The 19,635-nt window shown below is 41.9% G+C and overlaps 1 protein-coding gene across 1 annotated transcript in view; it reads right to left on the bottom strand.

The window, feature by feature from the left end:
- Nucleotides 1-741: 741 nt before the first annotated feature.
- The window catches only part of A2ML1 (alpha-2-macroglobulin like 1), a 56,991-nt gene continuing 38,097 nt past the window's right edge, over nucleotides 742-19,635 (bottom strand). Inside the window, exons 22-37 of the mRNA XM_024733143.1 lie at nucleotides 18,687-18,808; nucleotides 18,066-18,117; nucleotides 17,620-17,703; nucleotides 15,808-15,984; nucleotides 15,564-15,645; nucleotides 15,047-15,203; nucleotides 12,380-12,454; nucleotides 12,046-12,202; nucleotides 10,013-10,227; nucleotides 7,217-7,432; nucleotides 6,714-6,841; nucleotides 6,434-6,524; nucleotides 6,060-6,128; nucleotides 1,894-1,996; nucleotides 1,419-1,460; nucleotides 742-895 (exon numbers count right to left, since the gene is read on the bottom strand). Coding sequence (XP_024588911.1) covers nucleotides 1,420-1,460; nucleotides 1,894-1,996; nucleotides 6,060-6,128; nucleotides 6,434-6,524; nucleotides 6,714-6,841; nucleotides 7,217-7,432; nucleotides 10,013-10,227; nucleotides 12,046-12,202; nucleotides 12,380-12,454; nucleotides 15,047-15,203; nucleotides 15,564-15,645; nucleotides 15,808-15,984; nucleotides 17,620-17,703; nucleotides 18,066-18,117; nucleotides 18,687-18,808 — 1,769 coding nt within the window. The 3' untranslated portion in view covers nucleotides 742-895; nucleotide 1,419. The remainder of the gene's footprint in view (nucleotides 896-1,418; nucleotides 1,461-1,893; nucleotides 1,997-6,059; nucleotides 6,129-6,433; nucleotides 6,525-6,713; nucleotides 6,842-7,216; nucleotides 7,433-10,012; nucleotides 10,228-12,045; nucleotides 12,203-12,379; nucleotides 12,455-15,046; nucleotides 15,204-15,563; nucleotides 15,646-15,807; nucleotides 15,985-17,619; nucleotides 17,704-18,065; nucleotides 18,118-18,686; nucleotides 18,809-19,635) is intronic.

Genomic DNA, 19,635 nt, shown 5'->3' with positions numbered 1-19,635 from the left:
AAATGGCCCAACAGAATGGTTAAGTCAGTGACCCCTACCCCAAGGAGCTTTCCCATACAATTCCTCCTTTGTGTGATGATTCCGAGCCCATCCTCCTCAGCCCTGTATTCCGGCACCTGTGCATCTGTGAAGTCGTAGAAAGTAGCTGAGGTTCAGGCCTACCCATCTGTTACCCACTCACTAGTCAATCAGAGTGTTAAAGAGAAAAACCACAGGCCCAAAATGGTGTCACTTGTGCCGAAGCCCCTGATACCAAACCTAGATTTAATACCTGACCTGACTGCCATTTCCACCTTCCCCAGGAATGTAATCTTAATCAACTAGTCTGGAGTTTTCCAGTCAGCACCAACAAGGTCATCTGCCACGTGGGCCTTCTCCATCCCCCAGAGGAAGAAGAGGCAATCTACGCCGTAAAATCCTTGCCATTCCCTCCCACTCATTCCCCCAAAAAGATGTCGTGGCCTAAAAAAATTCTTTCTTTTCTTTGGCTAATAGCTCCTTTGCCCTACCCTTCTTTATATAAAAACCTTCAATTTTGTACAACCCCTTGGAGCATCCTTCTGGTTGCTAGACGAAATGCTGCTCAATTCATAAATCACCTAACAGAGCCCATTCAATCTTCAATTTTATTTGGTTGCTTTTTTTTTTTTTTTTTAATTTTTTGGCCATACCACGTAGCATGTGGGATCTTAGTTCCCTGACCAGGGATTGAACACACACACCCTGCAGTGGAAGCGCGGAGTCTTACCCACTGGACTGCCGGGGAAGTCCTGCATTTTGTTTTTTAACAAGAGAAACCAAATTGTTTGATTGAACGGGTTCTGCTTTAAGAGACGGAAAAATGCTGTCCAGTAATGTCGTGGAGAATTCGTTTAGTCTCTTTCCATCTTCTACCCTGGAGGGAAAAAACAAAGACAGAAGACATCATGATACACAGAAAGTCTTCACAATTATAGAGGAGTTTTTTCCTGACTAGAAAAAAAAAAAACTCTCACAAAACACACGATGGGATTATTAGAGTGTTATCTAAGGGAAGTAGAATCAGGTAATCTTTACTTTTGTCTTAGTATTTTTATATTAAAAGATATATAATGTAATAATTAGGAAAATTTTCTGCCAAAAAAAGAAAATGCTGTTTTTAAAAATCACATAGAACCCCTCACACAAATGCCACTATTAACTTTTTCTGATGTGAACTATGGAGATGATTATTCTCTCTTCAAGAGTTTAGGACATATTGTACAACAACTATACCTCAGTTTTTTTTTAATAAAAGAGTTCAGGACAAAAAAGGAAAGTCCACTTTATCAAAAATACGCTTCCAAAAGATAATACCCTTAACTCAGAAGAACGTCTCCTTAACTTCCGAATACTGCCACCCTACCCCAAAAGCCCAGCCTTCTTTCTTCTGGGCTTACCTCATTCACAGGGATCAGAATATTGAACTGTTGCCTGTTCATCTGTAAAATTAAATGACATATATTATTATATTGCAGGCCTAATACATTCAGAGAGAAACTACTACATAAAAGTTACTGCTTTAACCCTCTTCAAAAGATTTCTACAGGTTATGAGCACATTCAGAATTACAGCAAGTTTCCAATGACTGATATTTGCACACTTGTAGTAAATTAGTCATTGCAGCAAAAATATTAAGAATAGTTAGTCTTTAGAGACCACCGTTCTTTCAGTCTATGGACCACGTTGTATAAAATATGTCTAGTGCAGAAGACTTTTTTAAGTGGCATATAATTGAATTAAAATGCTTTAGGAGATCAGATAATGTAATTATGTGCACTTGGCTTGGAAAGGAGTATCTGTAAAATTAAGGAAGATATCATGAAGAATGAAGTAGAAGTATGTTGCAAGATGCAGATAAATCTTGGCCATCACCTGGTAGGTAGTAGTCATAGACTTTGATGGTTGCTGGTTTGAGCTTGGTGACCAACAGGCTTTGGCTGATGGTGAAGGTATAGGTCTGAGACTCCTTACTAAGCTGTGGGGAAGACAGACAAACATCACATTAAAACAAAAGTGAAAATAACATCGCTGTCAGGTGGAGGTTAAAAGGCTCTTGCTGTCATCACACAGATTTTCTGAAGCCCTTCTACCTCTGCTCTATGCCACACCTAATATTGCCTCCTGCTGGCTTCCTGGCTTTTTCTTCTTAGCATCTTACCACTTCCTGGTCCTTCTGCAAAATGGGTCTGTTCTTGGTCTACTCTAACCCGTGGCTCCTCCACTGAATTAAGTGAAGTGGCCAAAGGAACGGAGGCTTCCACTTCACTCCAACACCTGTATGCTCCCGATCGCCTTTCTCTCTTCATTCAGGTCTCTGATCAAATGACGTCTCCTCAGAGAGGCCTTTCCTGACCACCTTACTTTATCTATTTATGTTTTTAAGATTTTTTTGACGTCGACCAGTTTTAAAGTCTTTATTGAATTTGTTACGATATTGCTTCTGGGTTTATTTCTGTTTTGGTTTTTTGGCCGCGGCATGTTGGATCTTAGCTCCCCCGACCAGGGATGGAACCCGCCCCCCCTGCATTGGAAGGCGGAGTCTTAACCACTGGGCCGCCAGGGAAGTCCCCTGATTGTTACTTTAAAACAATCACATCCAGGCCTACCCCCACCACACTCCTGCGTAGTACTGATTACTACTAAAATTATTCCTGAATATGTGTGTGTGTGCACATATATATGTACTTTTAAATTTTGCATATTGCTTGTCTCTCCATTAGAATATCAAATCCATGAGGGCAGGGGCCATGTCTACTGTTTTTACTGCTGCATCTCTATCACGTCGAAGAGTATCTGGCATATATTGATGGCTCAATAAATATTTGTTGAGTAAGTGAATAAATGGAGAGTTCAAAACAACTGCATAGATTAATCTAATATAAAAAGAAAATAAGATTTATGCTGTAAATTTATGTATTTATTTACTTTTATTTTTGCTGCACAGTGTGGCTTGCAGGATCTTAGTTTCCCAACCAGGGATCAAACCTGTGACCCCTGAGTGGAGCAGTGGAGTCCTAACCACTGGACTGCTAGGGAAGCCCCTATGTTGTAAATTTAGATGGGAAGTTAGAAACACCTAATTGGAAGATAGTTCCAAAGAGATTTCTTCTTAGGTATAGTGCTTCTAAAAGCATGGTCCAGGAACTCTCAGGGATCCTTAAGACTGTATCTGGCAGACTGTGAGATCAGAATTCTTTTTGGAATAACACTAAGACATTATTTGCCTTTTTCATTCTCATTCTCTTTCACTGTACTAGTGTAAGGGGGCTACCTGATGTGTGATATTGCAACAGATTGAATGCAGAAGCAGATGGGAAAATTTTACTCTCTTTGATTAAGCTAAATATTAAAGCAAAAACATAAAACAATCTGCTATTCTCATTTTGTTTTGGGAAATACATTTTTCACAAAATGTTATATTAAAATGCAGTGAGTTTATTTTTGTTGTTTTTAAGTGACAATAAATATTTTAATATTTTTCTCAGTTTTAATTTCTAATAAGTTAAATGTCAATAGACGTAACCCACATCACCACAAGCTCTTTGAGGTCATTTAAGAGTAGAGAGGGGTCCTGGAATAAAATCTTTGGAACCACTCTTCTCGTTGGTCATTTAGTTACCATAAAGATTGAAAGTAAATGACTAATATAAACCAAAAGAAAGCTGGGATAGCAGCCTTAATATCTGACCAGATAGAATCTGTGGCAAAAAAAAAAAAAAAAAGTGCCAGTGTACGTAGAAATCTAAATCTAAATCTATACACACACACACACACACACACACACACATATATAATTAGTGTAAAAGAAGCACAGTGTATACTAATAAAAGGAAAACTGAAAAAGATATGTTCATAACATATACATACATAATTATATAGTTGAAAAATATATCAAGAAACAACTGACAGAATTGCACAGATAAATGGGTAAAGGACAAATCAATAATGGTAATTAGAAATTTTAACAAGCCCTTTTCCAAAACTGATAGATTGAGCAGGAAAATAAGCAGAGATAACAAAGACATGAACAACAGAAGTAATCATCTTGGACTTTCAGATCTCGATCTAGATCAAGAGAAAGGGGATGGACCTTCTTTTGGAGCACACAATGAACATTTCCAATAAAGACCATATATTAGGTCACAAAAGAAACTTCCATGCATTTCAGAGGCTCACTGTCATGATCTCAGACCATAATGCAATACAATTAGAAATTAGTAACAAAAAGATGGCTTTAAATATCCCATGAATTTCCCCAAAAATTAAGATATAGAACTAAATGGTAATAAAAACAATGCTTGTCAAAAATTGTGGGACAAAGACAGAGTATACTTAGAGGGAAATTTATAGTTCATATTCATCAGAAAATAAGAAAGACTAAAAATAAACAAATCGGCATTCAACTTAAGAAGTTAGACAAAGAATAGCAAAAAATGTCCTTTCCCCTTCCCTTCAGCCCAAAATAAAGAAAAGAAATAATGAAGAAATTAAGGAAACAGACCCCCCCAAACCAAGCAAGCAAATAACAAAAAACAACAGAGAAGAGGAATAAAACCAAGAATAACTTGTTAAATGTGAATCAGATTGTCCTCTGGTGATGCTGATCAAGCGAAAAGGGGAGAAGATACATAGAAAAAGGAAATAATCACAGATATAATCATGATGATTGGCTTTTAGACCATTAGACTTGATGTCTCAGATTAGAAGCTGACAAAGCTGGCTGGATACACTGACCAGCCTGCCACTGCAGTCTCAGGAATGGTGCCATGGAAATTAGAATCCCCAGATGCTACTCTGGACACTGACAAACAGGATGACTTGACAAGCACACTCACTCTATAAATTCAGCCTCAGCCTCCTTACATAGAAGGAGGGGTGCTGTGTGAGACTCAAAGGTGTGTATGAAAGCATCATAAACTTTGCAAAATGCTTAAACAACTACAATATCATGATTTCAGGGGTTTTCCTGATACACTAACCAGAGTTATCTCAAAAGAAACTATACAGGACTTACCCTAAAGGACCACCCCCTGGCAGATAAGAAAACCACAGTTAGATGAATTAGTTGGTGTGGGAGCAGAAAACATTACCAACAACAGTAAATTTTAATCGGAGACAGTCTTGTCAGTTATATAATAATGCTACCTTTCTTCCTTGTGCTAAATGGAGTATGATGAAATAAGCATCGTAACAGTTTTGAGAATACTACTAGTCCTTGAGAACTCCTTATTTGGTTGAAATGAAAAGTTACATACAATGTCTAATGAAAATTAATTAACATTAACATTACATTATAAAATAATAATAATAATTGCTAATGTTTATTGAGGGTTTACTCCATACCAGGTACAATTCCAAATATTTTTTCATGTCTTAAATCACTTAATTCTTTCAACCACTCTGTGAGATAGGTAACTATTTTTACCACTACCCACCCTCATTCTACAGATGAGGAAACAATCATTCAACAATTGCAGCCAATGTTAGAAGCAGGATTTTAACCCAAGCACTCTGGCATCAGAGCCTCAGCTATTAACCACTCTGTTATTCTCCAGAGCTGTCATGTTGCATGTGGGCATTAAGCTGTTGAAATGTGGCCAGCCAGAAGTGAGATGTGCTGTCAGTGTAAAACACGTACTGGATTTCAAAGATGTAGCAAGAAAAAAGAAAAAATGTAGATACCTCATTCACACTTTTGTATATTAATTACATGGTGAAATAAAAAAACATTTTGGGTATATAAAATTGAATAAAATATATAATTAAATTAATTTTATCTGTTTCTCTTTAATTTTTTTAATGTGGCTACTAGAAATTTTTAAATAACACAGATGGCTCCCACTGTCTGTTAGATAGTGCTGTCCTGGAGACGCAAAGGGGTATTTTATGGTACACCAGTAGAGTTCATCTTGTGGTTGTGAACTCCCTCTCCCAGGTTCCTCGTCTTCGTGTATGTGACACTAGTACATGTACATTAGAAGGGAAGTTGAAAAGACACGTAAGCGATCAAGTTCTTTGGTTCAGTTCCTAATCCCTACCTGTTCCAAGTAGATGTTGAGTGTGTCAGCTCCAGATTCAACCTTCTTCACCAGTGGTTGCTGGAGAAGCTGAATAAGAAAGGGGAAAAAAAAAGGAGACTGAGAGCCAGAGCCTTCCCTATCCCCTAGAGTAATCTTCCAAAGCTCTGCCATGGTTGCAGAAACAACATATACTGTGGAAAAGGTAAGAAAAAGGAACCAAGACTGTAACAGGTTCCATATCATATATCCAGTGCACCTTTGTAGCCCATTTAGATAATAAAATCATGAGTTGTATGTATAAACCATGATGCCCATTTCACCAGCTTTTTAATGATAATTAAAAGCTATAATAATAAGCCCCCCCTCAGAGATAGAAAACAGAAGCAACTTACTAACTGATGGGTGCCTTCCATTGGACTGAACCCGGAAAGCATCTTTACTTCCACAATAACCATGTTGGAAGAGCTGCGACTCCCCACATAACTGAGGGCAGAAAGAAGCAAATCTGTGTGAGTCCATTATCTTCCCCCTCGGCACACTGTGCATCTACCACACACACACACACACACACACACACACACACACACTCACACACACTCTCTCTCTCTCTCTCTCTCTCCAGCTCAGCTTCCATGGTCTAGGTGCCCCCCACCGCACCTCCGCTGTCCTCACCTGGTATGGATGTTCAGAGCCAAGGATCGAGATGAAGTATGTTGCTCACACCGAGCTTTCCCTATTTCCACACTAAGATTAAAGGCCTCCACACTTTTAGGAGGGAGAATATTATATCTCAGCACCGTCTAGTTGGAGGAAACAGATAACCAGGTCAGAGTTGGGAAGGATTTTAAAGCTTGTTCTGTTTGATAGATAACTAATGAGAACCGACTGTACAGCACAGAAAACACTACTCAGTGCTCTGTGATGACCTAAATGGGATGGAAATGCAAAGAAGAGGGGATAGATGTATACGTGTGGCTGATTCACTTTTCTGTACAGCAGAAAGTAACACAACATTGTAAAGCAACTTTACTCCAATAAAAAAGAAATAAAAAGAGGGTACGGTTCGAACGACTTTCCTTGCAAGTAAGGTAGATGAGAGAAGGTGCTACTAGAGGCAGAGATGCCCTCAGACTCTCCTTCCCAACGCACACTAGTCCTCCTGGAGCCCTGCTTACCTGCACAAAGACACAGCCCCGGCCTGAGGCCTCCAAGGTGTACACCCCGGGGATATCGGGCAGAGTCTCCTGCTGAAACACCAACCGGTTGGCAGCTTGAATGTTGAAAGTGTGCTGGAAATTCTGAGCGGATTTTACAGCCAGGTTGACTTCCTCAGATGGCGCATAGACAGTAGTGGCATACTTGGCAAGAGCTTGGAGAGCAACTACAGTATCCTGAGGAAAACAATCAGGCATCAGGCATATGCTTACTGTTTTGTGGGCCATTGGAACTAACCTCCAACGACCCTGTAATCTACACACCTGATTGTTGTTCGCTAGCTTGGATGATACCTCCTCTAAGTATCTAAGAACCACATTCACCAATGCTGGGGAAGCTGACAAAGAAATCATAATATCTTACCTGCACAGAAAATCACCATCAAGTCATTCTTGAACATTCATGGGTCGTTAGCCTAATTTCATATATTTATATTCAGCAATGAAACCTAGCTTCAGAACTGGCTACTGTTAGAAGTAAGTGGATCGAAGGAAATCCAAAAAAGAGTATACATATCTATACGTATAACTGATTCACTTTGCTGTACAGCAGAAACTAATGCAACACTGTAAAGCAACTATACTCCAATTTTTTTTTTAATTGGTAAAAAAAAACAGAAGTGAGTGGATCACTGTTCAATATATATTTTGCAATTTCCTTATTTGGGGAAGAAACAGCGGTAACTTGATAACCCTAAAAATTGCACGCTCTTCAAAGTTATTTAATTGCATAATGATCTTCTGTGGCACAGGGTATCAGGGGATCCTTGGAAAACCCCTCCTTGAAGGACAAAGCTTCTTAGCCATTATGACATGTGACAATCTTTTCTTCATCTGGGAATAAGACAGATAAACTGTTTCTAAGAGAGCATGGCATCCCGTAAAAAGTGTGAGCCTTTCCTTTCTGAAAACATGATTTATATAAATTACAACTGAAGGAAAGAAAAAAAGAATGAGATATTCTGCAAAACTGTCACATCTCACTCTGTGTTATGAGAATTTCTGTATGCTCAAAACTTTGTCAAATACCTACTGCAGAATAAAGGAATCCCATTTCTCCCTATCCCAAACAAAAAAGAACCGTCATATTTAGACATCACACTGTCATATAAAGATAGGAAGACAGGTATCAACCCAGGGGAAGCTGTGAACAAGTTATATCTGTGCAGCTTGGCCCTCTACAAACAACTTTTTGTCTATGCTCTGTGACCTGGAGCCCAGGAGGGCTTTATTCCTTGGACATGTGGAGACAATTCAAGGAATGGGACCTCACCATCACCTAAAAACCAAAGTGTGTGGTATGTGACTTCTTGTAATAGCCAAGGATTTTATTGAAAAGCAACTCTGGCATATATCTGTCACTGAGATTCTAAACATTCTATCCTCTGCTTTCTAAAATTATATAATTATTTAGGGCTCAGCAAGAAGAAGGAAATCCTTCCTGATCTTTGGCCAAGAATTTCCCTGAAATAAGGAAACATAGTACCATATAACTTTTTAAAATTCCAATTAAGTCATTACCATATGCAAGGTCTTAACATCATCTATTAACATCTACACCAGACACTCCATCTATTAAAATCTGTTCATTCTTCCAGGTCTACTTTACATGTTACATCCTCAGTGAAACTGGCCCTAATTTCAACAAGTCATACTATAATCGCTATGAGAACAAAAAATGTGTTTTCTTGTTTACCTCTGTATCATCAGTGACGTGGAAAGAGTAGGGATTTAATACTATTTACAGAACAAATGAATTAATGGCTATTCTCTTTGTGATCATCAAAGATGATTTTTATGACATTATTTGAATTTATCATACAATTCCACCTCCTTTTTTCCCTACTGCCACCCCACCAATTCGATTTCTCTTTACCCCTAAACTAGACAAATGAAATAGTCTCCTGATCTCTTCAAATCCAGTGTCTCTCTCCTCTAAATCATCCCATATCCAAGGGACAAATTAATCTTTCTGAAACAAAGTTTAAAAAAATTAATGGCTCCTCAGAATTAGGCAGAAACTGAGTCTGACATGCAAGGCCCTTCATAATATGAAGCTACCCTACCTTTTCAACTAAGTCCCTTTATGCTTCAGCTAAACCAGTTTTCCCAACAGCCATTCTACGGTTTGGCAGATGGGTGTCTCTACTCAGACTCTTCCCCCTTCCTTTCAATAGTTGCCTAAAATTTTTACATGTCCCTTTAGATCTCCCTCAAATGCCATTCGCCTGTGAAGACTTTTCTTATCCCTCAAGCTGATATGAGGTCTCTCTCCCTCTTGAAATTCAATATTTTGTACCTTTTGTATCTTTGTTCTGTAACCAGATCCTGCTATGTAATATATACAACTTTTCCTAGCTTTCTTTCTAGACTGTAAACTTTTTAAAGACTATATCTTACCAGATTTCCAATACCTGAAATAGGAGGTATACCCGTAAAATCTTGCTCTTATGCTTACAGACCCCATAATTGGCTTTCTAATTTGTGACTATGTAATACATGTCCTCTTTTCATGTAGAACATAGATCTCATGATGTTTCATATTCTACAAAGAAAGACACTTAAATGCGTATAGTACTATTTATGTGCTCAAAAGACCTAATTTTATGAACCCTTCTGTATATTTTTCACATGATTTTCTCCCTTTCTATAGAATGATTAGTCTCTGGACCTACAGGGCAAGGGCGATAGTTTTTCCTCTCTCTCCACATGGGACCTAATCCTACCTGATAAGTGGCAGGAGAGCAGGCTACTTACCTGAGTGGAAGAGAACCCTCCGTATGCATTTTGCTGCTTGATCAACCAAGCCACTATGCTAGCGGCCTTGTTTATCTCATCTTGAGTCAAGTCGGCTTTGCTAAGCCAGGCCAACAATACATATGCCGTAAGTTCCACATCTACAGCCTCAGGCTCAGACCAAGGGCCGGCATCTGATGATGGAGGAGGTTTGTGGCTCCAGTGTAAGGACTTTCCTATGGAGGAAAACACATAATTAGGAAAGTCTTAGAAGGAAATGACTTTCCTATATTCACTTTGTAAATGCTACACCTTAAATCAGAGAAAGTACCAACCAAAAATTAATCGTGAGTTAGACAAAAATATTTCTCAAATCTTCTGATTTATTGGCCACAATGTATATGCAAGGATGTGTGTGCGTGTGTGTACACCCACACATAATTCCCCAGGGTAAAGCTGGGAGCATCAATAAATGCCTCCAGCAATAATATCAAGACCTCCCTTGTTAATTTATAAATTCTTATGTTAATGGAGATAGGTAAGTAGAAACTTCTTTTAAGAATTTTATGTGTTTGGGGTTTTTTTTTTTTCTGGCTTACAAAATTTTATTAATTTTCAGCATTTATTTTCCTTAATCCAAGGTCTAACACTTTAAGAAGAATAAAAATGGCAGAATATGCGTAAGAACTCTGAGAAACCATAGAAGAAATGCTAATGAGGGCGAGCAAATAAAATATGAGACCAAATCCCGACTCTATGACAGCCACAATGGCAGGTAACTTGAAGACAAAGCACAGCAAGTAGAAATGAGAAGAGTGGAAGCTAGAAGTCTAACTAAATATAAGGTTAGAGGTAATAAATACATAGCCCACAGGAGGCCATCTAAGTGGAAGAACAAAAGAAAACATGTGAGCCTGCAATGCAAGGTAATGGAGAAGAGTTAATCACATTAAACTAATATACACCTGAGCAGATATAACTCCACCCACTGTCTGAGATCCCATTCCACGACTAGAGTTGTTTATACACAGGCCAAAAAACTACCCAGAGCCCATATGAGAGGACAACTCGGCAATGACATTGTATAAATGAAAGCTGAGATTAAATTTCTGTCTGGAAGTATAATTTTAAATAAACAGCTAGGTAAATAAAATTCATTAATAATGTATTTACTAGATCTGTTAGAATATTGAATACTTTTTTTTTTTTTTGGCCACACCACGTCACTTGCGGGATCTTAGTTCTCCGGCTGGAGATTGAACCTCTGCCCTCAGCAATGAAAGCGCCGAGTCCTAACCCCTGGACCGCCAGAGAATTCCCAGAATATCAAATATTATTCTAAATACATCCAAAAGTTTGAAAAGGACCTTGAGAAATCTTCAAGTTCAAGTCGTACCCCATCAAACTCCATGATTTTTTTTTTTTTTTTGCGGTACGCGGGCCTCTCACTGTTGTGGCCTCTCCCGTTGCGGAGCACAGGCTCCGGACGCACAGGCTCAGCGGCCATGGCTCACGGGCCCAGCCGCTCCGCGGCATGTGGGATGTTCCCGGACTGGGGCACGAACCCATATTCCCTGCATCGGCAGGGAGACTCTCAACCACTGTGCCACCAGGGAAGCCCAAAGTCCATGATTTTACACCAAAGAATTGTTAAATATCTGCAAAAGGGTGATTCTCCAATGCCAATACGTTTTCTGACTAACTTCTACCATCTATTTTCTCTTCACGTTAAAAATATAACATGCCTTTGAGGACTTTCAGGGGCTTTCCCGCAAAACTGTTAACAATGATTTTATGACTTAACTTTTACTAAAATGAATCCTAGAATTGAATATATGTGGGACTACGGAGACTAGGGAAATTTTTCACATATTTTCACAATTTCAAAACACTCCTGGGATTTCCCTGGCGGTCCAGTGGTTAGCGCTCAGCGTTTTCACTGCGGTGGGCCCAGGTTCAATCCCGCAAGCCACATAGCATGGCCAAAAATAAATAAATAAAACAAAATAAAATAAAAACAAGAAAGCAAAAAATTCCTAACATGGCTAACATACCTGAGATGATAGCCTGTTGATCTAGCTTTTCAAGAAGAATGTTTCTTCTCTTCATATCCCCAGCCAGAGTGAAAGTATAAGCTAGTAGGGCCTGCGTGTAGGGGGTGGTGAAGACGGAACCCTTGAGACACTGCAGACCCTGACTCACCATCATGTCCTAAAAAGTGAAGATGAAGAACTGAATTTATAAGGCATTCCTTTTAAAAGGGGCAATGATAAGGAAATCATATCCTCTTTTGAGTTTAAAAGGCTGGCTAGGGACAAAAATAGGTGACTTTCTCTAGAAACAGGCATGATCAGGAGAGTGTCAAGGGGAGGAGCTAGAGGAACTCACATCTGTGGTCTTTCCCATCTCCAGCAACGCAGCTGTGATGTAGGCAGTCAAGGAGACCTTGTCATCAACTCCACCCTGGATGGAAACGGAGATAAGAAGTCAGGGCAGCAGCCAGCACATGAAGAATTGCATGCACATTGCAAAAAGGTGTCCCCTCTGAACGGATGAATTATTATTTTTTTTTTTTTAAAAAGCACTCCTGGAACTTCCCTGGTGGTCCAGTGGTTAAGACTCCGAGCTCCCAACACAAGGGACCCGGGTTCCATCCCTGATCAGGGAACTGGATCCCTCATGCCTCAACTAAAGATGCCGCACGCGGCAACAAAGATCCTGAGTGCTGTAACTAAGACCTGGCACAGGCAAATAAATAAATAATTTTTTTTTTTTTTTTAAAAGCGCTCCTTTCCACAGGCTGACCGCAGCCCCAAGCCTCCAGGACACACAGTGGAGGGGAGAACTGGCTGGACTTCAATAACTGCATAGCCTTATACGGTAACCTGCAAGAAGTAACATGAGGTCTTCAGCTCTGAGTGGGTATTTAGGAAACCCAAGATAAGGTGTTAGGAAGGATAACAGGTTTTAAAAAAGGGGGGTGAGGAAGTGGGATAAGGAGAAAATCTCTTATTCTCAGATTTTTTACTGAATCTGAGATTCCCCCAAATGGACGTTCCCCTCGAGTGGCATAAAGCCCAGCTTCTTCTCCAAGGGAGAATAGGTAACCCCTTCCTTGATTAATGCCTTTCACAGAAGGATATTAGCAATTTTTAAAAAAATATATGTAATCTAAATTACTATCTTTGTTCTATAGATAAGAGTACCAACACTTAAAATGGTTAAATAGTTTGTTCAAGAATACACACTGTGGGCTTCCCTGGTGGCACAGTGGTTAAGAATCCGCCTGCCAATGCAGGGGACAAGGGTTCGAGCCCTGGTCCGGGAAGATCCCACATGTCGCAGAGCAACTAAGCCCGTGTACCACAACTACTGAGCCTGCACTCTAGAGCCCGCGAGCCACAGCTACTGAAGCCCGCGCGCCTAGAGCCCATGCTCCGCAACAAGAGAAGCCACCACAGTGAGAAGCCCGTGCACCACAACGAAGAGTAGCCCCCGCTCGCCACAACTAGAGAAAAGTCTGCGCACAGCAAAGAAGACCCAACGCAGCCAACGAAATAAAATAATAAAATAAATAAATTTATATTAAAAAAATACACAACTAATAAGCTGAAGGACTGGGATTTGAACCCAGTGGGTTTAACTCTGGAGCTCCCGATAAGGACCGAACCACCAAGCTTGACAACATAAATGATGGGTTTCTTGAGAGACTGGCTGGCTCTGGTAAGACAAGAGGAAGAAAAACCTCTAGGATCTTGTTCTAGTCACGTCCTAGCTTGTACTACTCCCCCATATGGGGGACACTGGGAAGATCCTGCATAAGGAACACTAATGAATCATATAGAGATTTCGTTTTCAATGCTCAAGATTTTCTTTTAATTGAATTTTTTTTTTTTTGGCTGCAACGCACAACATGCAGGATCTTAGTTCCTAGACCAGCGATTGAACCCATGCCCCTGCAGTGGAAGTGCAGAGTCCTAACCACTGGACCTCCAGGGAAGTCCCAGTGCTCAAGATTTTTAATCCAGGTCCTGGAATAGCAATAATGATTCCTCTAGGAAAGTTGGTACAGTCTTTCTCTCACTCGGTCTGCTCTGAACTGAACAAGCTGCCCGCACCCCGGCACCTTGCTGTGTTGGGAAAGGTCAGGCAGTGCAGTGAATGGGTGGGAACAGTGCCCCTGGAATCCAAGTGCTGTGGTTCAAATTACAGTCCTGCCGCCCACTAGCATTCACCTCAGGCAGTTTACTTAAGCCCTGCACCTAGTTTCTTCATCTGTAAAATGGAATTTATAATGATATGCCAGTGCTTAGCACGTTGATTTGTTGTAAACATTAAATATGAATCTCCGATAGAGTACTTAGTGCCTGCCAGAGAGTAAACCCCTTACAAAAGACACTGGGTGGGCTGTCTAGGAGTCCCCACCAGAGGAAATGGCTTTGCTTCAGACTTAGGGAAATAGTAAAAGGCTCAGAGATCTTCTAGTCCAGTGGTTCTCAAACTTTGGCAAGTATCAGGGTCTCCCAGAGTTCCTCAGAGTAGGTCTGGGGTGAGAGCTGGAATTTGTATTTCTTTTCTTTTCTTTTAAGATTTTTTTTGATTTTTTTTTTAAAGATTTTTAAAGTCTTTATTGAATTTGTTACAATATTACTTCTGTTTTATGTTTTGTTTTTTTAGCCGCAAGGCATGTGGGATCTTAGGTCCCGGACCAGGGACAGAACCCATACCCGCTGCATTGGAAGGCGAAGTCTTAAACACTTGGACCACCAGGGAAGTCCCTGGAATTTGCATTTCAAACAAGTTCTCAGGTGATGCCGATGCTGCCGATCTGGGGACCATACTTTGAGAACCATATTCTAGTACATATTCTCATTTTACAGATGTGGAAGCTGAATGCTCAGACTGGTTAAGAATAATGACCAAGGTCACCCAGAGCCAGGCCTGAGACCTGAAGAACTGACTCTCAGGCCGGTGCTCTCTTGATTCTTCTCACTCAGAGGTACAAGTTCCTCCCAGACACAGTAGTGGGCTGTGGGCCCCTGGGCAGGTCCGCACCTTCATAGTTGTGTGAATGAGCTCTCCCACGTTGGCATAGCAGCCATTGGAGAGTTGGTTTCCCGCCATCCACCTGAGAGCATCCTGGACGTTCCTGTCATCAATGAAGATGAATCTCTGAGCCTGGTCAAAGCATTTGGTGACAAAGGCCGTCAGCCTGTATGGGTGAAGAGGGAAATGTGGCATGAGGGTGGATTTCCAGGGGAGGGTACAATAGTTCTACAGTTTATTCTGTTGAATGGTTCCAGAAGGGGAGTTGAGGAAACATAATGCCATAGGAAGCTTGGAAAAGGGAGGCATTAATTGGCATTCATGGGGACAAGAACTGGGAGGTACAAGGTCAGACAGAAGAGTAAGGGGCTTGACCATACATGAAGCTGAAATAAACAGTATTAAAGCTGTAGAGGATAGAAAGCAAGAAGGAATGGGGTTAAGGGGAGAGGTAGAGGAATAATTCCAGAGGGTTCAGGAATTATGCTCTGGGGTACAGAACTCATGGGGAACTGGGCAACATTACCATGTGTTTCCATTTTCATCCTGCTCCCCAAAGGCACTGTAGGATCCGTTCCTGTGTTTGTACATCAGCTCCCTCTGGTACCCTGGGAAGCCAGATGTGGTTTTAGATGACAGTGATAACTTCAAAAAACACCCCCATGGCTTTCAAGGATGAGGGACACTTCAGGGGCTGAATTTCCCTGAGTCTTATCACCGATCATAGGCGCTAGACAAGGTGTCCAAGAAGAAAGAGTGAACCAACTCACCTAGCCTCAGGAAATCCACTGCTTGAGACTTGATTTCCTCAGTCAGCATCCCTGTCTTCTGCAGGTACTGCAAGACGTAAATGATGGGAGCGAACAAGAGCATGTTCTGCTCCCCACAGCCCTTTGGCATCTGCACCAGACTGTCTAGGTTCTTCAGGGCTGTGCCCATGATGTCCCCTGGGATCCAAAAGGAGAGGGAAGGAAGGTGGTGGCAGAAGAAGGAACCCTTAAGAGTTATTATCATACATTTAACAAACACGTATTCACTATCATTTAGTGAGTCCCTACTCTGTGACTTTGGGGGCAACAGTCTCCACCTCGAAGAGCCCATAGTCAGGGGGGGCAAACAATTACAATATATTGCAATGCTAATTTATTATAAGCAAGTATAACATATATAATATCGGGTATGTATAAGGTGCTGGAGTTCACAGAGAGGTATGTAGGCCACCTGAGGGTGTTCATGGCTTTTAGGAAGCTGATGAGGTTTGTAACAAAACCTGCAATGCTTTGTCTCAATCTCTAAGTGCCTCCACTGCATATAAATACATCACCCTCCAAATCACCAAGTCTCTCCCAAACACACACACACCCCTGATACGCTTTTCCACGTTACGTCTCTTGACCCCTCCATTTACTTCACAAGCCAGTAAGCCTGACATAAGTGACTCATGAACATCTGCATTTTAGTCATTGAGTTCAATTCAAATGTGCAAATATGTACTGAAAGTCAACTGCAGGAACTGTATGAAAAACAAACATGAAAAAGACATGGCCCTTGTCCTCAAGGATCCCTCAGTGCAGTGTGGAAGACAGACAGACAGTGAGCTGTAATACAGTGAGGTGAGTGCTGTACCAGAGGTATGAATCAAATACAGCCAAAACGGAGACATTTTAACCTGGAAGGGATGTGGGTAGGGGGTTAGAGTACAGAAAGCACCTAACATGTATAGGCCTTCTACTATGTGCAAGATATTGTGCTGGGAAATTTATTATATTTAATCTTTACACCAATCCTGAAAGGTAGGTTATTATCACTGTCTTACAGAAGGGAAAAGAAGGATCGAAATTTTGCGGGGGTTTTTTTTTTTTTGCGGTACGCGGGCCTCTCACTGTCGTGGCCTCTCCCGTTGCAGAGCGCAGGCTCAGCGGCCATGGCTCACAGGCCCAGCCGCTCCGCGGCATGTGGGATCTTCCCGGACCGGGGCACGAACCCGTGTCCCCTGCATCGGCAGGCGGACTCTCAACCACTGCGCCACCAGGGAAGCCCCGAAATTGTTCATTAACTTATCCAAGTTCACATGGCTATTAAACGGCAGAACTGGGATCCTAAGCCAGTTTGATACAACTTTCATGGCTCATGTTTTTCTATTTGCTCCCCCTCCTTGCCTAAAGAAGTGGCATGTCCTATGTAAATATGGTTGAATCTTCCCAAAACTGTATTCAAATATATGAAGTCCTCATTTTTTTTTTTTTTTGAAGTCCTCATTTTTAAATGGTTCCTGCAAACATTTCGTCTCCCCTCCACCCAATTTATAGACCTAAACCTAAATACATATCAAGCTTCAACGAGCTTTAACTTCCTCCTGCCCAGACTCTTTGCTGTTTTTAACCAGAGTATACGTCTATCTAATCCCATCTGCACTGCACAGGCTGTATTTGCCCACTTTGTAAAATAAGCTCTTCTTCCTTCATCACTTCTAATCTACCATACCTTCCTCCAGGTAGGGCCATAGGCCTCAACCCATGCCACACCTTGGCAGCCTCTGGCCCCATTTTTCCTTTTTGAGCCGAGAATCTCTGGTTGCTTACCGTGAACAGAAACATAAGCCTTGGCTGAATCAGGAACAACATCCACAGGGACCTCCAGGGAGATGGATTCTGAAGCCACTTTTCCTATGAGGGGCAGAGAAAAGGTAAAACAATAAAAGGTGGAAATAGTGGGGGTTCTCACGCCCAAACCACAGAAAAAATTGCCGTAATCCAGGGTTTTCTATACCCAGTGCTTTCCGTGGGCTGGAGGTAGATTTTTTTACCCTATTCACAGTGGTCTTTGCTGAAAATAAATTCCAGCGAGAGACATAACTGTGCTGTACATTTTCTCTTCTTCATCCTGCCTTTCAGCTACTTGGCCCCATTGGGAATGGCACCACTACACTCTCCTATTTCTTCTTGTCCTGTATATTTCTCCTTTTGCCTAAGAAGATCTCCTGTTGCTAAGGGAATTCTCACACCAACCCCTCTCTGTGTTCACCCACCTTTGGGGCACAACAGTGAGCTGTGTGTCTTCTCCACAAGGACTCCTTCCGGCTGACATGGAGAGAGACAAGGATGGGTGAAAAAAACATAGATGAGTATCAGGGCAGGTGGCACTGAAGGAACAGGAAGGGGAAGGGAAACGGGGAGAAGAGGTCCTGCCTGCGCTCCAGGGCTTCACTCAGAACTAGAGAGAACAGAGCTTCTCTTTGACATTCAGAAGGACTCCATTTCAACCCAGGGAGGGGTCTCTCAGTAAAATTCTTTCTGGGCTAGAGCTCAGGATAAGTTTAGGAAACTTCTAAGAGACAGGATCGACAATGGGGTTCATGATGACAGGAAGCAGCGAATGATGACATTAGGGATTTTCTTAGGAGAAACTAACATTCATTGAGTGTCTACAAAGTAACAGGTACTGTATTAGGTACTTCCATAGACCATCAGTATGGGTTAAGCAAGTAGTTAAGGGCAGAAGGGGGTCAGGGAAGGATAAAGATGAGCTGCCTGATTGGAGTTGGAGTGAGACTGCTGCGAGAGACTAACTGACATGGTTGGACACACGCTGAACATCCCTGGCTTGGTTGCTGCCTCTACCTCTGAAGCTAGGCCTGCAGAAAACTCACCTTGACCAGAACTGGTTTGATGAGTGTGTCACTCTGGCCCTTTTCTGGAACAAACCCCTTCTGGTCCCCACAGAGTTCATTTAAGTCCAGAATATTAGTGCTGATGGTGAAGTTTACATGACCTGAGAAGAAAGAGGGCAAAAGGAAGACATCAGATCTATTGGCAGAGGTACCAATGAGGTCTCTTCCCCTCTAGACTAGTGCTTCTTAAACTTAATGGCATACAAATCACCTGCGGCTCTTGTCTGTTACAATACAAACTCTATTTCAGTACACCCGGGGTGGGGCCCACATTTTGTGGTAGGTGGCCTCTAAGGGACCCCAGTGATCCCTGCCTCCTGATATTTACACTGTTGTGCAATCCCCTCTCCTTGCCTGTGGGCTGGATTTAGTGATTCGCTTCTAATGGAGAGGATAAGGCAGAAGCAATGAGATGTCACGGCTGAGCTTAGGTTATAAAAAAGACTGCAGCTTCTGTCTCAGGTGCACTCTTCCTCTCAAGCCACGAACTCTGGAGGAAGCCAGCTGTCATGTCATGAGGCAGCCCAGTGGGGAGCTTCATGTGATGGGAAACTGAAGGAGGCCACTAGCCAACACCTGAGGCCAAGAACTGCAGCCTTCAGTCTAACAGTCCATGAAGATCAAAGGCTTTGGAATGAGCTTGGACGTGGGTTCTCTCCTGGGCAAGTCTTTGGATGAGAACACAGCCCTGGGGCTTCCCTGGTGGCGCAGTGGTTGGGAGTCTGCCTGCCGATGCAGGGGACACGGGTTCGTGCTCCGGTCCGGGAAGATCCCACATACCGCGGAGCGGCTGGGCCAGTGAGCCATGGCCGCTGAGCCTGCGCGTCCGGAGCCTGTGCTCCGCAACGGGAGAGGCCGCAACAGTGAGAGGCCCGCGTACCGCAAAAAAAAAAAGAGAACACAGCCCTGGCTGAACTTCATGAGAGAC

This window comes from Neophocaena asiaeorientalis, unplaced genomic scaffold (assembly GCF_003031525.2).
Source record: "Neophocaena asiaeorientalis asiaeorientalis breed wild unplaced genomic scaffold, Neophocaena_asiaeorientalis_V1.1 scaffold150, whole genome shotgun sequence".
Taxonomy (NCBI): Eukaryota; Metazoa; Chordata; class Mammalia; order Artiodactyla; family Phocoenidae; genus Neophocaena; species Neophocaena asiaeorientalis.
Note: the sequence above shows the minus strand (reverse complement) of the source record. Positions and strands in the feature narration are given on the sequence as shown.